The 21,618-nt window shown below is 45.9% G+C and overlaps 1 protein-coding gene across 3 annotated transcripts in view; it reads right to left on the bottom strand.

The window, feature by feature from the left end:
• Positions 1–5,357: 5,357 nt before the first annotated feature.
• Positions 5,358–21,618, bottom strand: part of LOC118377309 (acetylcholinesterase-like) — a 41,205-nt gene continuing 24,944 nt past the window's right edge. Inside the window, exons 9-11 of one of the 3 annotated variants that reach the window (XM_052497633.1) lie at positions 18,833–19,025; positions 18,205–18,383; positions 5,358–8,551 (exon numbers count right to left, since the gene is read on the bottom strand). In XM_052497633.1, the coding sequence (XP_052353593.1) occupies positions 8,430–8,551; positions 18,205–18,383; positions 18,833–19,025 (494 nt within the window). In that variant the 3' untranslated portion in view covers positions 5,358–8,429. Of the gene's footprint in view, positions 8,552–15,909; positions 16,953–18,204; positions 18,384–18,832; positions 19,026–21,618 lie in introns of those variants that run through there. The other 2 variants (XM_052497634.1, XM_052497632.1) reach the window with 2 other exon arrangements.

Raw genomic sequence — 21,618 nt, 5'->3', positions numbered from 1 at the left:
CCTTCGATCCAACAGGTCCCAGACGTGCTCAATGGGATTCAGATCCGGGCTCTTTGCTGGCCATGGCAGAACACTGACATTCCTGTCTTGCAGGAAATCACGCACAGAACAAGCACAAGCATGCTGGTGGCATTGTCATGCTGGAGGGTCATGTCAGGATGAGCCTGCAGGAAGAGTAGGATGTCTTCCCTGTAACGCACAGTGTTGATTGCTTGCAATGACAACAAGCTCAGTCCGATGATGCTGTGACACACCGCCCCAGACCATGACGGATCCTCCACCTCCAAATCGATCCCGCTCCAGAGTACAGGCCTCGGTGTAACGCTCATTCCTTCGACGATAAACGCAAATCTGACCATCACCACTGATGAGACAAAACAGAGACTCGTCAGTGAAGAGCACTTTTTGCCAGTCCTGTCTGGTCCAGTGACTATGAGTTTGTGCTCATAGGCGACGTTGTTGCCGGTGATGTCTGGTGAGGACCTGCCTTACAACAGGACTACAAGCCCTCAGTCCAGCCTCTCTCAGCCTATTGCGGACAGTCTGAGCACTGATGGAGGGATTGTGCATTCCTGGTGTAACTCGGGCAGTTGTTGTTGCCATCCTGTACCTGTCCCGCAGGTGTGATGTTCGGATGTACCGATCCTGTGCATGTGTTGTTACACGTGGTCTGCCACTGTGAGGACGATCAGCTGCCCGTCCTGTCTCCCTGTAGCGCTGTTTTAGGTGTCTCACAGTACGGACATAGCTATTTATTGCCCTTGCCACATCTGTAGTCTTCATGCCTCCTTGCAGCATGCCTAAGGCACGTTCACGCAGATGAGCAGAAAATGGGCATATTTCTTTTGGTGTTTTTCAGAGTCAGTTGAAAGGCCTCTTTAGTGTCTTACATTTTCATAACTGTGACCTTAATTGCCTACCGTCTGTCAGCTGTTAGTGTCTTAACGACCGTTCCACAGGTGTATGTTCATTAATTGTTTATGGTTCATTGAACAAGCATGGGAAACTGTGTTTAAACCCTTTACATTGAAGATCTGTGAAGTTATTTAGATTTTTACGAATTATCTTTGAAAGACAGGGTCCTGAAAAAAAAATGTTTCTTTCTTTGCTGAGTTTATTTAGCAGATGTTATTGCAGGTGTAGCGAAATGTTTGTGTTCCTACCTCCAACAGTGCAGCAATGTCTAACAATACACACATCTAAAAGTAAAAGAATGCAATTAAGATACAGAGTGATTATATACAGTACCAGTCCAAAGTTTGGACACAACTACTCATTCCAGGGTTTTCCTTGATTTTTTTTTACTATTTCTACATTGTAGAATAATAGTGAAGACATCTATGAAACTCTATGAAACTATGAAAAAACACAAAGAATCATGTAGTAACCAAAAAAGTGTTAAACAAATCAAAATATATTTTATAGCCACCCTTGATGACAGCTTTGCACATTCTTGGCATTCTCTCAACTAGCTTCATGAGGTAGTCACCTGGAATGCATTTCAATTAACAGGTGTGCATTGTTAAAAGTTCATTTGTGGAATTAATTTCCCACTTAATGCGTTTGAGCCAAACAGTAGTGTTGTAACAAGGTAGGGGTGGTGTCCAGAAGATAGCCCTATTTGGTAAAAGACCAAGTCCATAAAATGTCAAGAACAGATCATTTAAGCAAAGAGAAACAACAGTCCATCATTACTTTGAGACATGAATTTCAGTCAATCCGGAAAATAGTTTCTTCAAGTGCAGTCGCAAAAACCATCAAACGCTATGATGAAACTGGCTCTCATGAGGACCGCCACAGGAAAGGAAGACCCAGACGTACCTCTGCTGCAGAGGACAAGTTCATTAGAGTTAACTGCACCTCAGAAATTGCCTGCACCTCAGAAATTGCCACCCAATTAAATGTTTTACAGAGTTCAAGTAACAGACATCAACATCAACTGTTCAGAGGAGACTGCGTGAATCAGGCCTTCATGGTCTAATTACTGCCATGAAACCACTAATGAAGGTCACCAATAATAAGAAGAGACTTGCTTGGGCCAAGAAACACGAGCAATGGACATTAGACCGGTGGATATCTGTCCTTTGGTCTGATGAGTCCAAATTTGAGATTTTGGTTCCAACCGCTGTGTCTTTGTGAGACGCAGAGTAGGTGAAGGTATAATCTCCATAGGTGTGGTTCTCACCGTGAAGCATGGAGGAGGAGGTATGATGGTGTGGAGGTGCGTTTCTGATGAAACTATCAGTGATCTTATTGGCTCTTAACCAACCATGCTATTTTGTTTGTCTTTTTGCGGTGTACGTTACTTGTTTTGCGTATAATGTTGCTGCTACCGTCTCTAATGACCGAAAAGAGCTTCTGGACATCAGAACTCAACTCAAGTTGGACGAGGAGTTATTTTTCAATGAGTCGGATGCGAGGGATATACGACTGACACCCGACCAGGTCCAGATCCCCGTGATTTGCTGGAAAAGGAAAATGTAGGTTTCGCAGAAAGAGATCGGATGCCTTGTGAGGATCAGGCAACGAGTGGACACTCTGCCCTTTCCTTTCGTTCTGCTAGCTAACGTTCAATCGCTGGAAAATAAATGGGACAAATTGAAAGCATGTATATCCTACCAACGGGAGATTAAAAACTGTAATATCTTGTGTTTCACCGAGTTGTGGCTGAACATTACATTAAGAACATACAGCTGGCGGGTTATACACTATCGGCAAGACAGAACAGCAGCCTCTTTTAAGACATGGGGCGGGGCCTATGCGTTTATATAAACAACAGCTGGTGCATGAGATCTAAGAGTATCTCATGATAAGCTGTAGACCAGACTATCTACCTGGAGTTTTAATTTGTATTTTTCATAGCTGTCTACATACCACCACAGGCCAATGCTGGCACTTAAACCACAATCAATGAGCTGTATTCTGCATATTTGGTAACAACAGCTGGTGCACAAAATATAAGGAAGTCTCTAGATTTTGCTCGCCTGAAGTAGAGTATATTGTGATAAATTGCAGGCCACGCTACTTGCCTAAAGAGTACCCAGCTATACTTTCGTGGCTATTTATTTACCACCACAGACAGATGCTGGCACTAAGACAACACTCAGTCAGCTGTATAAGGAAATAAGCAAACAGGAAACCACTCACCAAGAGGCGGCGCTCCTAGTGGCCTGAATCTTTAATGCAGGGAAACTTAAATCAGTTCTACCAAATTTCTATCAACATGTTAAATGTGCAACCAGAGGGAATAAAAATTCTAGACCACCTGTATTCCACACAGAGATGCGTACAAAGCTCTCCCTCTCCCTCCATTTGGTAAATCCGACCACAACTCTATCCTCCTGATTCCTGCTTACAAGCAAAAATTAAAGCAGGAAGCACCAGTGACTCGGTCCATAAAAAAAAAAAAGTGGTCAGATGAAGCAGATGCTAAACTACAGGACTGTTTTGCTATCACAGACTGGAACATGTTCTGGGATTCTTCCGATGGCATTGAGGAGTACACCACTGTACTGGCTTTATCAATAAGTGCATCAAGGACGTCGTCCCCACAGTGACTGTACGTACATACCCCAACCAGAAGCCATGGATTACAGGCAACATTCGCACTGAGCTAAAGGGTAGAGCTGACACTTTCAAGGAGCGGGACTCTAACCCGGAAGCTGATAAGAAATCCCGCTACGCCCTCCGACGAGTCATCAAACAGGCAAAGCGTCAATACAGGAATAAGATCGAATCGTACTACACCGGCTCTGATGCTGGTCAGATGTGGCAGTATTTGCAAACTATTACAGACTACAAAAGGGAAGCACAGCCGAGAGCTGCCCAGTGACAAGAGCCTACCAGACGAGCTAAATCACTTCTATGCTCGTTTTGAGGCAAGTAACACTGAAACATAAATGAGAGCATCAGCTGTTCTGGACGACTGAATGATTATGTGAGTAAGACCTTTAAACAGGTTAACATTCACAAGGCCGCTGGGCCAAACGGATTACCAGGATGTGTACTCCGAGCATGCGCTAACCAACTGGCAAGTCTTCACTGACATTTTCAACCTCCCCCTGTCTGAGTCTGTAATACCAACATGTTTCAAGCACACCACCACAGTCCCTGTGCCCAAGATCGCTAAGGTAACCTACCTAAATGACTACCGACCCGTAGCACTCACATCTGTAGCCATGACATGCTTTGAAAGGCATGGCTCACATTAACACCATTATCCAAGAAACCCTAGACCCACTCCAATTTGCATACCGCATCAACAGATCCACAGACGATGCAATCTCTATTGCACTCCACATTGCCCTTTTCCACCTGGACAAAAGGAACACCTATGTGAGAATGCTATTCATTGACTACAGCTCAGCGTTCAACACCATAGTGCCCACAAAGCGCATCACTAAGCTAAGGATCCGGGGACTAAACACCTCCCTCTGCAACTGGATCCTGGACTTCCTGACGGGCCGCCCCCAACTGGTAAGGATAGGTAACAACACATCCATCATGCTGATCCTCAACACGGGGGTCCCTCAAGGGTGCGTGCGTGCTCAGTCCCCTCCTGTACTCCCTGTTCACTCATGACTGCCAGACACCATCAGTAAGTTTGCTGAAGACAACAGTGGTAGTCCTGATCACCGACAACAATGAGACAGCCTATTAGGAGGTCAGAGACCTGACCGTGTGGTGCAAGGACAACAACCTCTCCCTCAACATGATCAAGACAAAGGAGATGATTGTGGACTACAGGCAAAGGAGGACCTTGCAGGCCCCCATTCTCATCAACGGGGCTGTACTGGAGCGGATTGAGCGCTTCAAGTTCCTTGGTGTGAGGGTATGACAAAATCTATTCCCCCTCAGGAGTCTGAAAAGATTTGGCATGGGTCCTCAGATCTTCAAAACAGCTGCACCATCGAGAGCATCCTGACGGGTTGCATCACTGTCCGATACGGCAACTGCTCGGCCTCCGACGCAAGGTGCCACAGAGGGTAGCGCCTACGGCCCAGTATATCACCAGGGCCAAGCTTCCTGCCATCCAGGACCTCTACACCAGGCAGTGTCAAAAAACCCAGCCACACCAGTCATAGACTTTTCTCTCAGAAATCAAGGACATCCCTGCCTCAAGCACTGCGATGCCTTAGACCACTGTGCCACTGGAGGCCCCTTAACTGTACCTTTCTATCGCGCAATCTGCTTCAGCAGTACAAACCTGAGAGAGAGAGATGGAGAAAAAGAGATGTAATATACTATAACATAATGATATGATTCTGTATGACAGGTAAGAGAGGAGAGAGAGACCGAGAGAGAGTAAGGAAAGAGAGAGGCGAGAGCGGAGAAAGAGAGATACTCAGTATGACTAGTCAGCAGCAAGGTGTCTTTATTTTGTTGCAGTTTCACAAACAACAAGCTAGCATTCATGAAAATTAATCAAAAGCCATTCTAATGTATTATTTAAAGTACTAGTGACCATAACAAATGAGGATGCAGGAGTAGTAGTAGTACTAGTATACAGTAAATACTATACTGTATAAACATACCAATAATTTGGTCGGTGCTTATAGTTGTCCTAATTGGAAATGTGTTTTTTGCATTCCCAACTACCCCTGAGACACCCTCGGAGAGTGGGGTCTTGGCCAGGGTCATAATCTATATAGTAGTATATTGTAGTAATACTCTAGTACTAGTATACTGTCTATACTGTGTATACCATTATAGTATACTCTATGTACTAGTACACTGTAGTAATACTGTTTTTAAAAAAAAGTATATAACAAAAGAGAAATAAATAAGAGAGAAATAAATAGAACATAAGATAAAAATATACAACAATTCAAATCAAAGGATGTCACACACACACACACACACACACACACACACACACACACACACACACACACACACACACACACACCAGGTATAGCCTCCCTTTAATTGTTAATGGTAATAATATCCATCCATCATCATCATCACACAATAAATAATGCATTTAAATATCAAATATATTTTCATCATATGTTTTATATTATTGCTCACGTCAACTATAATCTCAAAGCTATAGTAGTCGTAATAATCGTAATAATAATCAAAATACAAATCAGTACATCAGGGAATATATCGCTACAGAAAATAACAGTCATACATTTGGAGTAGAATACAGAGAAAGGGGGTGGGTGCTCGGGACATGCATCAGGGGATATTATTGGAGGAGAAAGGTTAAGCAGGTCCTCTTTAAATGGACAAGAGGTGCTTGAGCAGCTGTCACTCACTCATCATCGGAACACTCATGCACACAGCCATTCATACACACCATAGGGGGCTGCAGAGGGCAGAACGGCTCATAATAATGTCGGGAACCAAGCAAATGGAATGGCATCAAATACCTGGAAACCATGGAAACCATGTGTTTGATACCATTCCACCTATTCCGCTCCAGTCATGACCACGAGCCCGTCCTCCCCAATTAAGGTTAACACCAACCTCCTGTGATACACACATGCATTATTTTCAGTCAAACAAAGTGGTCTTGTCCCAAATAGCATCCTAATCCCTACATAGTGCACTACTTTTGACCAGGGCCCACTACCTTTGACCAGGGCCCTATCGGAATAGAGGCCATTTGGGACTCACACAGTATCTAAATAATTACAGAAAGTCTTTCACTTTTTACAATTCTTTTCAATATACATTATATATTTGATTTTATTTTTAAAGCTAGACTACTCTACTCCAGTCATTAAATAGGAGTTCTACATGCCAGGTAAATAAACCAATCACAATGCTTCACAGGAAGACCCACTGACCAATCACAAGGCTGATCCTGATTTCTTCCACAGTGTCAACGGATGCGAGTTCAAATCAATATGACATCACGCACATGTGACATCACAAATAGAGGACGTCTCACACACCATCACACAGATGGACACAGACAGACATATGAATAGACAGACAGCTGTAGAGTTCTACAGACAGAGGTGGACAGAGGTTCAGACTGACAGTAAACATACACAGTCAGTCTGGCTGACAGACTTATCACAAAGCCCTCAAGAAAGCAGCCAAACTCACAACAGTCCATTATACTGACACAGTAGTTGGTGTAAACCTGAAGCATGCAAGTGTAACAGTAAAATAACATACTGAAAGAGAGGAATCAAAACCCACACAGAGGTATTATGCATATGTCCAATTGAAGATCAATAACTGTGGTACAGACAGGAGGAGCACAGAACCCTGTTTTATTCTTTTTCTACCCCTCTTCCCTTTCTATCTCTTTGTTCCTCCATCTCTCACTCTCTCCTTCCCCTCTACCTGATCTCTCTCATCTTCCCCATTTTCCACTCTCTACTCCACCCCCCCTCTCCACCCTCTCTCTCCTTCAAACCCAGCCACCACAGTATACAGCACAGCCAGGCCTGTCAGTCTCATAGCCAGTGAAAGGCAGACGCAGCATCCTGCTGTTTCACACACGCTCTAAGTGAATTACACACACACACACACACACACACACACACACACACACACACACACACACACACACACACACACACACACACACACACACACACACACACACACACACACACACACACACGACACACACTGAGTGAATTACTTCAGCCTCCATTAGACTAACGAGAACGTTCATCCTCTGGGGACACGGAGAGATGGATGGAAGAGAGAGAGAGATGGAGAGATAAGAGACAGTGAGTTGGAAAGAGTGGGGAGTGAGAAAGGGGAGAGAGATGTATAGGAATAGAGAGAAAGATGATGGGAGGAAGCAAGATAGGAATAGAAGAGAGAGGAGGGATAGATGGAGAGGGGGATGGAGGAGAGAAACACATCAACCGTTGGTACAGAGACAACATCAGCAGTAAACACACACACGCACACAAAATATAGTAATACGCACTAAAACACACCTACTGTGTACTGGCATACATGAGGGGTTAGTTTAGCTACATATAGACGATTGACAGAGATATGTGAATATATGCAGACAAGTGCATACACAGTTCATAAACACACTATGGATTGAAAACCAATACCAAAGCAGTGATCAACAAGATGGACATGTAACACACACACACACACACACACACACACACACACACACACACACACACACACACACACACACACACACACACACACACACACACACACACACACACACACACACACACACACACACACACACACACACACACATTCAGTGCAGTTCTTTTCTAACCCAGAACACAGGGATTTACATGGCTCCAGATTCCTAGACTAACATAACAGTTGATCAGTGGTTTTAGGTTTTACATTTGGGCCCACACAGACTCAATCCCAAATCACACACTATTCCCTATGTAGTACTCTTCCTAGTACACTACTTTGACCAGAGCCAAGTGGAAGGATATGGTCGGCATCTCTCTCTCTCTCCCCTCTCCTCAGAGGTCAGTGCAGCGCTCCTGCTTGCTGTAATGGTCGAACTGGCTCTTCCAATGCATCATGTAGGAGGACCAGCGATGGAACTCCACCTTCCACTGACGCTCTGCCTCGTCTATGTTATCTGGGGAGGAAGAGAAAGCGAGGGAGGAGAAAGGGAGCGAGAGAGATATTACTACAAGTGAAAGACAGAGTTACCACTCACCCACAGATGGAATCACACACTATCAGTCAGAGGGGAACCCAGGGTGGGAGACCCTGTTTTTCTAACCAGAGGTCATAGGTTAGGGTCAGAGGATTACAGACATGTTTCACACAGATCTCTAACATTAACACATACTGACGAAGGCGGAGGGAATACTGACAAAGGAGGAGGGAATACTGACAAAGGAGGAGGGAATACTGACTAAGGCGGAGGGAATACTGACTAAGGCGGAGGGAATACTGACTAAGGAGGAGGGAATACTGACTAAGGCGGAGGGAATAGGTGGAGGGGGAGGGAATACTGAGGAAGGCATACATACTGACGTACTGAAGGCGTACTGAAGAACGGGAATACTGACAAAGGAGGAATACTGACGAAGGAGGAGGGAATACTGACAAAGGAGGAGGGAATACTGACGAAGGAGGAGGGAATACTGACAAAGGAGGAGGGAATACTGACAAAGGAGGAGGGAATACTGACGGAGGAGGGAATACTGACTAAGGCGGAGGGAATACTGACTAAGGAGGAGGGAATACTGAGGAAGGCATACTGAGGAAGGCGTACTGAAGAAGGAGGAGGGAATACTGATGGAGGAGGGAATACTGACTAAGGCGGAGGGAATACTGACTAAGGCGGAGGGAATACTGACTAAGGCAGAGGGAATACTGACTAAGGCAGAGGGAATACTGACTAAGGCGGAGGGAATACTGACGAAGGCGGAGGGAATACTGACGAAGGCGGAGGGAATACGGGAATACTGAGGAGGGGAATACTGACTAAGGCAGGGGAATACTGACTAAGGCGGAGGGAATACTGACGAAGGCGGAGGGAATACTGACGAAGGCGGAGGGAATAGTGATGAAGGCGGAGGGAATAGTGACGAAGGAGGGAATACTGACTAAGGCGGAGGGAATACTGACTAAGAAGGAGGGAATACTGAGGAAGGCATACTGAGGAAGGCATACTGAAGAAGGCGGAGGGAATACTGACTAAGGAGGAGGGAATACTGACTAAGGAGGCGGGAATACTGACTAAGGAGGAGGGAATACTGACTAAGGAGGAGGGAGAGGGAATACTGACTAAGGCGGAGGGAAAACTGACGAAGGAGGAAGGAATACTGACTAAGATGGAGGGAGAGGGAATACTGACGAAGGTGGAGGGGGAGGGAATACTGACTACGGCGGAGGGAATACTGAGGAAGGCATACTGAGGAAGGCGTACTGAAGAACGCGGAGGGAATACTGACGAAGGAGGAGGGAATACTGACAAAGGAGGAGGGAATACTGACAAAGGAGGAGGGAATACTGACAAAGGAGGAGGGAATACTGACAAAGGCGGAGGGAATACTGACTAAGGCGGAGGGAATACTGACTAAGGCGGAGGGAATACTGACTAAGGCGGAGGGAATACTGAGGAGGGAATACTGACTAAGGCGGAGGGAATACTGACTAAGGCGGAGGGAATACTGACTAAGGCGGAGGGAATACTGACTAAGGCGGAGGGAATACTGACTAAGGCGGAGGGAATACTGACTAAGGCGGAGGGAATACTGACTAAGGCGGAGGGAATACTGACTAAGGCAGGGAATACTGAAGGCAACTGAGGAGGCATACTGAAGAAGGCGGAGGGAATACTGACTAAGGCGGAGGGAATACTGACTAAGGAGGCGGGAATACTGACTAAGGAGGAGGGAATACTGACTAAGGAGGAGGGAATACTGACTAAGGCGGAGGGAATACTGACTAAGGAGGAGGGAATACTGAGGAAGGCATACTGAGGAAGGCATACTGAAGAAGGCGGAGGGAATACTGACTAAGGCGGAGGGAATACTGACTAAGGAGGTGGGAATACTGACTAAGGAGGAGGGAATACTGACTAAGGAGGAGGGAATACTGACTAAGGCGGAGGGAATACTGACTAAGGCGGAGGGAATACTGACTAAGGCGGAGGGAATACTGACTAAGGCGGAGGGAATACTGACTAAGGCGGAGGGAATACTGACGACGGAGGAGGGAATACTGACAACGGGGGAGGGAATACTGACGAAGGCGGAGGGAATAGTGATGAAGGCGGAGGGAATAGTGACGAAGGCGGAGGGAATAGTGACGAAGGCGGAGGGAATAGTGACGAAGGAGGAGGGAATACTGACTAAGGAGGAGGGAATACTGACGAAGGAGGAGGGAATACTGACTAAAGAGGAGGGAATACTGAGGAAGGCATACTGAGGAAGGCATACTGAAGAAGGCGGAGGGAATACTGACTAAGGCAGAGGGAATAGTGACGAAGGAGGAGGGAATAGTGACGAAGGAGGAGGGAATAGTGACGAAGGAGGAGGGAATACTGACGAAGGAGGAGGGAATACTGACGAAGGAGGAGGGAATACTGACTAAGGAGGAGGGAATACTGAGGAAGGCATACTGAGGAAGGCATACTGAAGAAGGCGGAGGGAATACTGACTAAGGCGGAGGGAATACTGACTAAGGAGGAGGGAATACTGACTAAGGAGGAGGGAATACTGACGAAGGAGGAGGGAGAGGGAATACTGACTAAGGCGGAGGGAAAACTGACGAAGGAGGAAGGAATACTGACTAAGGTGGAGGGAGAGGGAATACTGACGAAGGTGGAGGGGGAGGGAATACTGACTACGGCGGAGGGAATACTGAGGAAGGCATACTGAGGAAGGCGTACTGAAGAACGCGGAGGGAATACTGACGAAGGAGGAGGGAATACTGACAAAGGAGGAGGGAATACTGACAAAGGCGGAGGGAATACTGACTAAGGCGGAGGGAATACTGACTAAGGCGGAGGGAATACTGACTAAGGCGGAGGGAATACTGACTAAGGCGGAGGGAATACTGACGACAGAGGAGGGAATACTGACTAAGGCGGAGGGAATACTGACTAAGGCGGAGGGAATACTGACTAAGGCGGAGGGAATACTGACTAAGGCGGAGGGAATACTGACTAAGGCGGAGGGAATACTGACTAAGGAGGAGGGAATACTGAGGAAGGCATACTGAGGAAGGCATACTGAAGAAGGCGGAGGGAATACTGACTAAGGCGGAGGGAATACTGACTAAGGCGGAGGGAATTACTGATGACGGAGGAGGGAATACTGACGAAGGCGGAGGGAATACTGACGAAGGCGGAGGGAATAGTGACGAAGGCGGAGGGAATAGTGACGAAGGCGGAGGGAATAGTGACGAAGGCGGAGGGAATAGTGACGAAGGAGGAGGGAATACTGACGAAGGAGGAGGGAATACTGACTAAGGCGGAGGTAATACTGACTAAGAAGGAAGGAATACTGAGGAAGGCATACTGAGGAAGGCATACTGAAGAAGGCGGAGGGAATACTGACTAAGGCGGAGGGAATACTGAGTAAGGAGGCGGGAATACTGACTAAGGAGGAGGGAATACTGACGAAGGAGGAGGGAGAGGGAATACTGACTAAGGCGGAGGGAAAACTGACGAAGGAGGAAGGAATACTGACGAAGGTGGAGGGAGAGGGAATACTGACTACGGCGGAGGGAATACTGAGGAAGGCATACTGAGGAAGGAGTACTTAAGAACGCGGAGGGAATACTGACGAAGGAGGAGGGAATACTGACAAAGGAGAAGGGAATACTGACAAAGGAGAAGGGAATACTGACAAAGGAGAAGGGAATACTGACAAAGGAGGAAGGAATACTGACGGAGGAGGGAATACTGACTAAGGCGGAGGGAATACTGACTAAGGCGGAGGGAATACTGACTAAGGCGGAGGGAATACTGACTAAGGCGGAGGGAATACTGACGACGGAGGAGGGAATACTGACTAAGGCGGAGGCAATACTGACTAAGGCGGAGGGAATACTGACTAAGAAGGAGGGAATACTGAGGAAGGCATACTGAGGAAGGAATACTGAAGAAGAGGAATACTGACTGGGGAGGAATACTGACTAAGGCGGAGGGAATACTGACTGAAAGGAGGAGGAGGGAATACTGACTAAGGAGGAGGGAATACTGACTAAGGAGGAGGGAATACTGACGAAGGAGGAGGGAGAGGGAATACTGACTAAGGCGGAGGGAATACTGACTAAGGCGGAGGGAATACTGACAAAGGCGGAGGGAATACTGACTAAGGTGGAGGGATACTGACGAAGGTGGAGGGAATACTGAGGAAGGAGGAGGGAATACTGACTACGGCGGAGGGAATACTGAGGAAGGCATACTGAGGAAGGCGGAAGAACTGAAGAACGCGGAGGGAATACTGACGAAGGAGGAGGGAATACTGACAAAGGAGGAGGGAATACTGACAAAGGCGGAGGGAATACTGACTAAGGCGGAGGGAATACTGACTAAGGCGGAGGGAATACTGACGACAGAGGAGGGAATACTGACGACAGAGGAGGGAATACTGACTAAGGCGGAGGGAATACTGACTAAGAAGGAGGGAATACTGAGGAAGGCATACTGAGGAAGGCATACTGAAGAAGGCGGAGGGAATACTGACTAAGGCGGAGGGAATACTGACTAAGGCGGAGGGAATACTGACGAAGGCGGAGGGAATACTGACGAAGGCGGAGGGAATAGTGACGAAGGCGGAGGGAATAGTGACGAAGGCGGAGGGAATACTGACTAAGGCGGAGGGAATACTGACTAAGGAGGAGGGAATACTGAGGAAGGCATACTGAGGAAGGCATACTGAAGAAGGCGGAGGGAATACTGACTAAGGCGGAGGGAATACTGACTAAGGCGGAGGGAATAGTGACGAAGGCGGAGGGAATAGTGACGAAGGCGGAGGGAATACTGACGAAGGCGGAGGGAATAGTGACGAAGGCGGAGGGAATAGTGACGAAGGAGGAGGGAATAGTGACGAAGGAGGAGGGAATACTGACGAAGGAGGGAATACTGACTAAGGCGGAGGTAATACTGACTAAGAAGGAGGGAATACTGAGGAAGGCATACTGAGGAAGGCATACTGAAGAAGGCGGAGGGAATACTGACTAAGGCGGAGGGAATACTGAGTAAGGAGGCGGGAATACTGACTAAGGAGGAGGGAATACTGACGAAGGAGGAGGGAGAGGGAATACTGACTAAGGCGGAGGGAATACTGAGGAAGGCATACTGAGGAAGGAGTACTGAAGAACGCGGAGGGAATACTGACGAAGGAGGAGGGAATACTGACAAAGGAGGAGGGAATACTGACAAAGGAGGAGGGAATACTGACGGAGGAGGGAATACTGACTAAGGCGGAGGGAATACTGACTAAGGCGGAGGGAATACTGACTAAGGCGGAGGGAATACTGACTAAGGCGGAGGGAATACTGACTAAGGCGGAGGGAATACTGACTAAGGCGGAGGGAATACTGACTAAGGCGGAGGCAATACTGACTAAGGCGGAGGGAATACTGACTAAGAAGGAGGGAATACTGAGGAAGGCATACTGAGGAAGGAATACTGAAGAAGGCGGAGGGAATACTGACTAAGGCGGAGGGAATACTGACTAAGGAGGTGGGAATACTGACTAAGGAGGAGGGAATACTGACGAAGGAGGAGGGAGAGGGAATACTGACTAAGGCGGAGGGAATACTGACTAAGGCGGAGGGAATACTGACTAAGGCGGAGGGAATACTGACGAAGGCGGAGGGAATACTGAGGAAGGAGGAGGGAATACTGACGGAGGCGGAGGGAATACTGACAAAGGAGGAGGGAATACTGACAAAGGCGGAGGGAATACTGACTAAGGCGGAGGGAATACTGACTAAGGCGGAGGGAATACTGAGGAAGGAGGAGGGAATACTGACGGAGGCGGAGGGAATACTGACAAAGGAGGAGGGAATACTGACAAAGGAGGAGGGAATACTGACGAAGGCGGAGGGAATACTGACGAAGGCGGAGGGAATACTGACGAAGGCGGAGGGAATACTGACGAAGGAGGAGGGAATACTGACGAAGGAGGAGGGAATACCGACTAAGGAGGAGGGAATACTGACTAAGGAGGAGGGAATACTGACAAAGGCGGAGGGAATACTGAGGAAGGAGGAGGGAATACTGACTAAGGTGGAGGTAATACTGATGAAGGAGGTGGGAATACTGATGAAGGAGGAGGGAATACTGGCGAAGGAGGAGGGAATACTGACAAAGGAGGAGGGAATACTGGCTAAGGAGGAGGGAATACTGGCTAAGGAGGAGGGAATACTGGCAAAGGAGGAGGGAATACTGACAAAGGAGGAGGGAATACTGACTAAGGAGGAGGGAATACTGACTAAGGAGTAGGGAATACTGACTAAGGAGTAGGGAATACTGACGGAGGCGGAGGGAATACTGACGAAGGAGGAGGGAATATTGACAAAGGAGGAGGGAATACTGACAAAGGAGGAGGGAATACTGACAAAGGAGGAGGGAATACTGACTAAGGAGGAGGGAATACTGACTAAGGAGGAGGGAATACTGACTAAGGAGGAGGGAATACTGACTAAGGAGGAGGGAATACTGACTAAGGAGGAGGGAATACTGACTAAGGAGGAGGGAATACTGACGAAGGAGGAGGGAATACTGACGAAGGAGGAGGGAATACTGACGAAGGAGGAGGGAATCCTGACTAAGGAAGAGGGAATCCTGACTAAGGAAGAGGGAATACTGACTAAGGCGGAGGGAATACTGATGAAGGAGTTGGGAATACTGATGAAGGAGGAGGGAATACTGATGAAGGAGGAGGGAATACTGGCAAAGGAGGAGGGAATACTGATGAAGGCGGAGGGAATACTGATGAAGGCGGAGGGAATACTGACTAAGGAGGTGGGAATACTGACAGGAGGCAATACTGAGGAAGGAGGAGGGAATACTGACAGAGGAGGGAATACTGACAGAGGAGGGAATACTGATGAAGGCGGAGGGAATACTGACTGATGTCATGCAAAAAAATGCAAATGAATTACTTAAAAATCATACAATGAGATTTTTGTTTTAGATCTCTCACAGTTGAAGTGTACCTATGATAAAAATTACAGACCTCTACATGCTTTGTAAGTCGGAAAATCAGCAAAATCGGCAGTGTATCAAATACTTGTTCTCCCCACTGTATAAGAGTTATGAATGAAAGATGATAGTTTGACTAGGGTTGGTGTTAAAACAATTCTAATTCATTTATTAAATGAAATCATACTCTACTTTAACCACAATGTATTTAAAAATGCATTGGTTTGTTATGAAAAATAATGCTATTAAACATTCGCATTTAAAGTACAACTTTTTAATGTATTTAAACAAAGTGCATATAAATGTAACAATTCAAAACAAATACAATCTGAACAGTATAACAGAATATTGCACCATATCAAAGAAAAATAAATAACAATGTGCAAAACTGCAGCATCCCACTTAAAACATTAAACTGGTCCCTCTTTTCTTTCTCTTCTTTGTTGCCATGTAATAAACTAGCAGCACACAGCAATGCTGACCACATTTTGCTTTTATGAGAGATTTGCATTCAGAAATGCAAGCTGCCTCACTTTCGAGGGGCTGATGAGCTTTCTTCTCTCAGTAATTATTTGTCCCGTTTTCGAGAAGACCCTCTCAGAGGGAACAGATGTGGCCACTATGCAGAGTCTCCCTGTCATGACTTTAGTAAGGAGTGGATAGACAGCGGCCTTGTTCTTCCACCAGCTCAGAGGATCTGCAGATCTTTGGAGGAGGGGCTCCTCTTTCCACATGAAGCCTGTGTTCTCTCGTACAGTTGTGGAATAAGTGATTTTAAAAGGGTTTTCCTGCTTGGAATTGTGTACATTGGATTTAGACTATTGCTATAATTTCTAAAACCGCTGTCCTCCACGATTGAAAATGACTGGAAATTGATGGCAATCATTTTAGCCAATGCAATATCAATTTAGCCTTGTTTTGCTACAGACATAGACTTTGGTATTAACTGGTCCATAGAAGACTGTTGCTGTAGGTGGCAGATAAGGCCTACTTGACTGAGTGGATACATCTCCACGTGTGGAGGTGCTGACTCCACCACTATCACTCGCAGGCCCGCTAGTTTCTGGAAGCTCCGCTACAGCTAGCTTCACAGTTGGGTGAACAGTTCCAATATGTCGGTGTAGGTTGTGCGTAGAACCGGCTTTATATGAGATTTTGTTTTGCAAATTCTATACTGTGTTCTAACATTGTGTACATTATTAAAATGAATCCAAATGCTACTGTGCTTCCGACTCATTTTCCAGCTGTTGTTTCCACAGCTGTCCTTCCTCTCTCTCCTCGGCTGCTAAGTGTGTGACTGTGAGTGAGTTGGCTCCGCCCTCCCTCACGCATCTTCGGTTCATTGGTTGACACTGCTTGTCTGATTGACAGGAACAACAGGTGAGGCTGTTAGTCTGAGCAGACAGTCAGAACGAATGTGTGCGCGCTTGAGCATTTAGGCCTATATTATTTTATTTCCTTTTTTCGTTATTTTAATTAGTTAATTCTATAATTTAAATATTTTGAATATTCATATATAATTTTTTTTATAAATAGATTTGGCTCTTCTGATATGCGAGCCGGCTCCCAACGTTCACCTACAAGAGCCGGCTCATCTCTATTCTCTTCCTCCTGCTAACCTGTCTCAACTGGCACCCTATTGAGTTTATAGTGAACAGGCTGCCCTATGGGCCCTGGTAAAAGTAGTGCACTTTATAGAGATTAGGGTGCGATTTGGAATGCGGTCAGTGTTTAATTTGAGCCGGATCCTGTTCTACGTTTTGAACTGTTATGTTCCTGAACCTATTTGGTCGGATCCTGTACCTCCCGTGGCATAAAAAAAAATCATTCACTTTTTTCAATGTAAAAATTATAATAAAAGCGAGTAAAGTTAATTTGAGTTGCCGCTTCGTTAATTCTCCTGCCCCCTCAAAAAAACGTTACGTGAAAAAGTAGATTTTCAGCCCGGGCCTAATGCGTTTAAAAAAGACCACATTTTTCACAACTTTTTGTTCAACTTCTGTAAATGCCTCTACTCTGCTGCTCTATGCCACTACGCAAATGCAATGATATGCATGCAATGCTTTATTATAAAGGTGATTTATCTTTCTCATGCATTCTGGTACCTCAGAACTCCTCAGGTCCCCCCCCTCGCGCACTCACTTTTTGTGCCCCACCTCCCGATTTACAAATTAACCACTGGATGTAACATCTGGTTCCCAAGAATGTGTGCATGGCATTTAGATGCCAGAGCTAACCTAAAATCTATGACATCATTGTCCTATACTTCTTCATCCAATCTGACTCTGGGTCAGTTTAGCAGGGAGGCGATTAGCTATAGTTCGCAATACTGACCATGAACAAAGTTCCACTGCAAAACTAAACAATCTACACCATCTCACCCCCTCCCCCCTCACTCGCCCCTGCTCTCTCTCCTCCCGCCCCCCCCCCTCTCTCCTGTCTCAGTTCTTTTTATAGTTCTATCAGTCAGTTGAGTATTTTTCTCTGCAAAAGACAGTAAGCTGCACAGAGCTCCCTCCGAATATTCATGAACCCTCTGTATAAATAAGTTGAATATGTACTTGCAGCCCAATAATTAATTCAATAATGAATATGCGTGTGTAACCCCTTACCGGTGATATTGAGGAGGCGTGGCAGAAAGCGGTTCCAGAATGCACACAGCTGGTTCCGCAGGCCCTTGTGGATCTTCAGAGATTCTGTGTTCAACCCCACGTGTTTTTGCTCACTGTTGGTGAACTGCGGCCACCTCTGCCTGCTATCCACACTGCCGTCAAAATTGATGTTGGGGTTACTGGAGAGAGAGGTGGAAGGAAGGAGTCAGACAGAGGAAGAGAGATATGCCCCCTCTCTCTCCCCCTCTCTCTCCCCCCTCTCGCCCCCCCTCTCTCTCTCCCCTCTCCCCCCTCTCTCTCCCTCTCCTCTCTCCCTCTCTCCCTCTCTCTCTCTCTCCCCTCTCCCTCTCTCTCTCTCCCTCTCTCTCTCTCCCTCTCTCTTTTCTCTCTCTCTCCCTCTCTCTCTCTCTCTCTCTCTCCTCTCTCCTCCCTCTCTCTCTCTCTCTCCTCTCTCTCTCTCCCTCTCTCTCCCTCTCTCTCCCTCTCTCTCCCCTCTCTCTCCCTCTCTCTCCCCTCTCTCTCTCTCCCTCCCCTCTCTCCCTCCCCTCTCTCTCTCTCTCCCTCTCTCTCTCTCTCTCTCTCTCTCTCTCTCTCTCTCCCTCTCTCTCTCTCTCTCTCTATCCATTACCCGGTGCGTGCGAAGTTAGCCCAGTATCTCATCATGCGTCGGCTCAGTTTCTCCTCCTCGGCTGTGTAGTTGAGTCTCTTCTCCAGTGGCATGCCGAACACAAACTCTATCTCGTAACCATGGATAACGCCCATCCACCCAGGCCACGCCAGGTTAGACGCACGGTGGTCAAACAGGTACAGGTACACTCCACCTATAGAGTTTGGGGTAGAGCATACAATAAAATAGGACACCAGAATGAATCCATGACCAAGATGGCTGCCTAGAGCTATGCAGGACTATGACATCAACCACTCTGTTGTATTATATTTCATATCTGTAACAGGCAAACAGGTACACTCCACCTGGGATCAATGGAGGGATAGGAGAGGCAATGGTAGAGCATGGTGCTTGTAACACCAGAGTAGTGGGTTTGATTCCTGGTACCACTCATACGTCAAATGTATGCACACATGGCTGGCTGTAAGTCGCTTTGGATAAAAACGCCTGCTAAATGGCATATATTATATTATAACACAGGACTTTGAGTTAGACTTTTTGTTTGAACAACATCAATTACATTATGAGTGAAATAGTTTTCCTTCCAAAAAATGGCAATTAAGCATGTTAAAAAAAACATCTCTCTGTGTTGGAATGGAGTCGGCGTATAGATACACACGGCGAGGCGTGGCTTACCGTGACCATGCCCCCGAGGAGGGTACAGACACAGGTTACTCCCTTCACTCCCATGTTACATTTCTTAGGTTACTCCCTTCACTCCCATGTTACATTCCTTAGGTTACTCCCTTCACTCCCATGTTACATTTCTTAGGTTACTCCCTTCACTCCCATGTTACATTCCTTAGGTTACTCCCTTCACTCCCATGTTACATTTCTTAGGTTACTCCCTTCACTCCCATGTTACATTTCTTAGGTTACTCCCTTCACTCCCATGTTACATTCCTTAGGTTACTCCCATGTTACATTTCTTAGGTTACTCCCATGTTACATTTCTTAGGTTACTCCCTTCACTCCCATGTTACATTCCTTAGGTTACTCCCTTCACTCCCATGTTACATTTCTTAGGTTACTCCCTTCACTCCCATGTTACATTCCTTAGGTTACTCCCTTCACTCCCATGTTACATTCCTTAGGTTACTCCCATGTTACATTTCTTAGGTTACTCCCATGTTACATTTCTTAGGTTACTTCCATGTTACATTTCTTAGGTTACTCCCATGTTACATTTCTTAGGTTACTCCCATGTTACATTTCTTAGGTTACTTCCATGTTACATTTCTTAGGTTACTCCCATGTTACATTTCTTAGGTTACTCCCATGTTACATTTCTTAGGTTACTCCCATGTTACATTTCTTAGGTTACTTCCATGTTACATTTCTTAGGTTACTCCCTTCACTCCCATGTTACATTTCTTAGGTTACTCCCATGTTACATTTCTTAGGTTACTCCCATGTTACATTTCTTAGGTTACTTCCATGTTACATTTCTTAGGTTACTTCCTTCACTCCCATGTTACATTTCTTAGGTTACTCCCATGTTACATTTCTTAGGTTACTTCCTTCACTCCCTTCACTCCCATGTTACATTTCTTAGGTTACTTCCATGTTACATTTCTTAGGTTACTTCCTTCACTTCCATGTTAATTTTCCTACTTTACTCATAACCCAACAATGTCTGAATGATTATTTTTTGATCATTCTATGAACATTTTGTACATGATTGGTTGGTCATTTTTAAGATACTTTCATGTCGTCTTTTAAATCAACCATCTACATCAAACCTAAAAAAAACACTGATTCTAACCGTAAAAATGTTAGCGTGAACAGATATATATTCCATGCGACAGTCTGTCACGATTATCAGCCAAAGAGCCATTTCCAATGGACTTTCTTCAGCTAGCTAAAGGATAGCTGACTAACCCTGCTTTCATAGATGCCGACAAGCTGCTGCGTACCGTTTTGTTTGAACAATAGTAGGAGAAATGACCTCCAAATTAAGTTTCATCAACTGCCCGAGGACCAGGTTAGACGAACCTCATGGTTTCAGGCTATACGACGCAATGATGATGGAAAGCTGTGGGCTCCGGTTACTCAATACATTTGTGTGTTTCGAAGCACTTCATTCACGGTAAGTCGCTAGCTAATACTTGTTTGTATCTAACTAGCTATGTGTATTGCCTGTGTAACCCTGGAGATTCCACCATGGAGGTGTAGATATCACCATAGTCTACTAAGGTTGTCTCCCCAGCTGGTCTCCAGCAAGTTGAAAGGACATATAGTCAAGCCAACAAGAATCAACTTTTCTAGATACCTAGACTGCAGGCAAAGACAGGAAGCAGTTACGCGGCATGTCTAAGACTAGCAAATTAGATCCAGATTAATTTCTCACTAGACTGCCAGCTAATGTCAGTTAACCGGCGAAAAAGATAGCGGTAAACAAACAGGGACGTAAGTATAATGTGACAATTTTACTGTCCGTATAATGTGACAGTTTTACTGGCAGTGTTAGCAGGTCAGTATAATGTGACAGTTTTACTGTCAGTGTTAGCAGGTCAGTATAATGTGACCGCTTTACTGTCAGTGTTAGCAGGTCAGTATAATGTGACAGTTTTACTGTCAGTGTTAGCAGGTCAGTATAATGTGACAGCTTTACTGTCAGTGTTAGCAGGTCAGTATAATGTGACAGTTTTACTGTCAGTGTTAGCAGGTCAGTATAATGTGACAGCTTTACTGTCAGTGTTAGCAGGTCAGTATAATGTGACAGTTTTACTGTCAGTGTTAGCAGG

This window comes from Oncorhynchus keta, chromosome 35, assembly GCF_023373465.1.
Source record: "Oncorhynchus keta strain PuntledgeMale-10-30-2019 chromosome 35, Oket_V2, whole genome shotgun sequence".
Lineage (NCBI taxonomy): Eukaryota > Metazoa > Chordata > Actinopteri > Salmoniformes > Salmonidae > Oncorhynchus > Oncorhynchus keta.
Note: the sequence above shows the minus strand (reverse complement) of the source record. Positions and strands in the feature narration are given on the sequence as shown.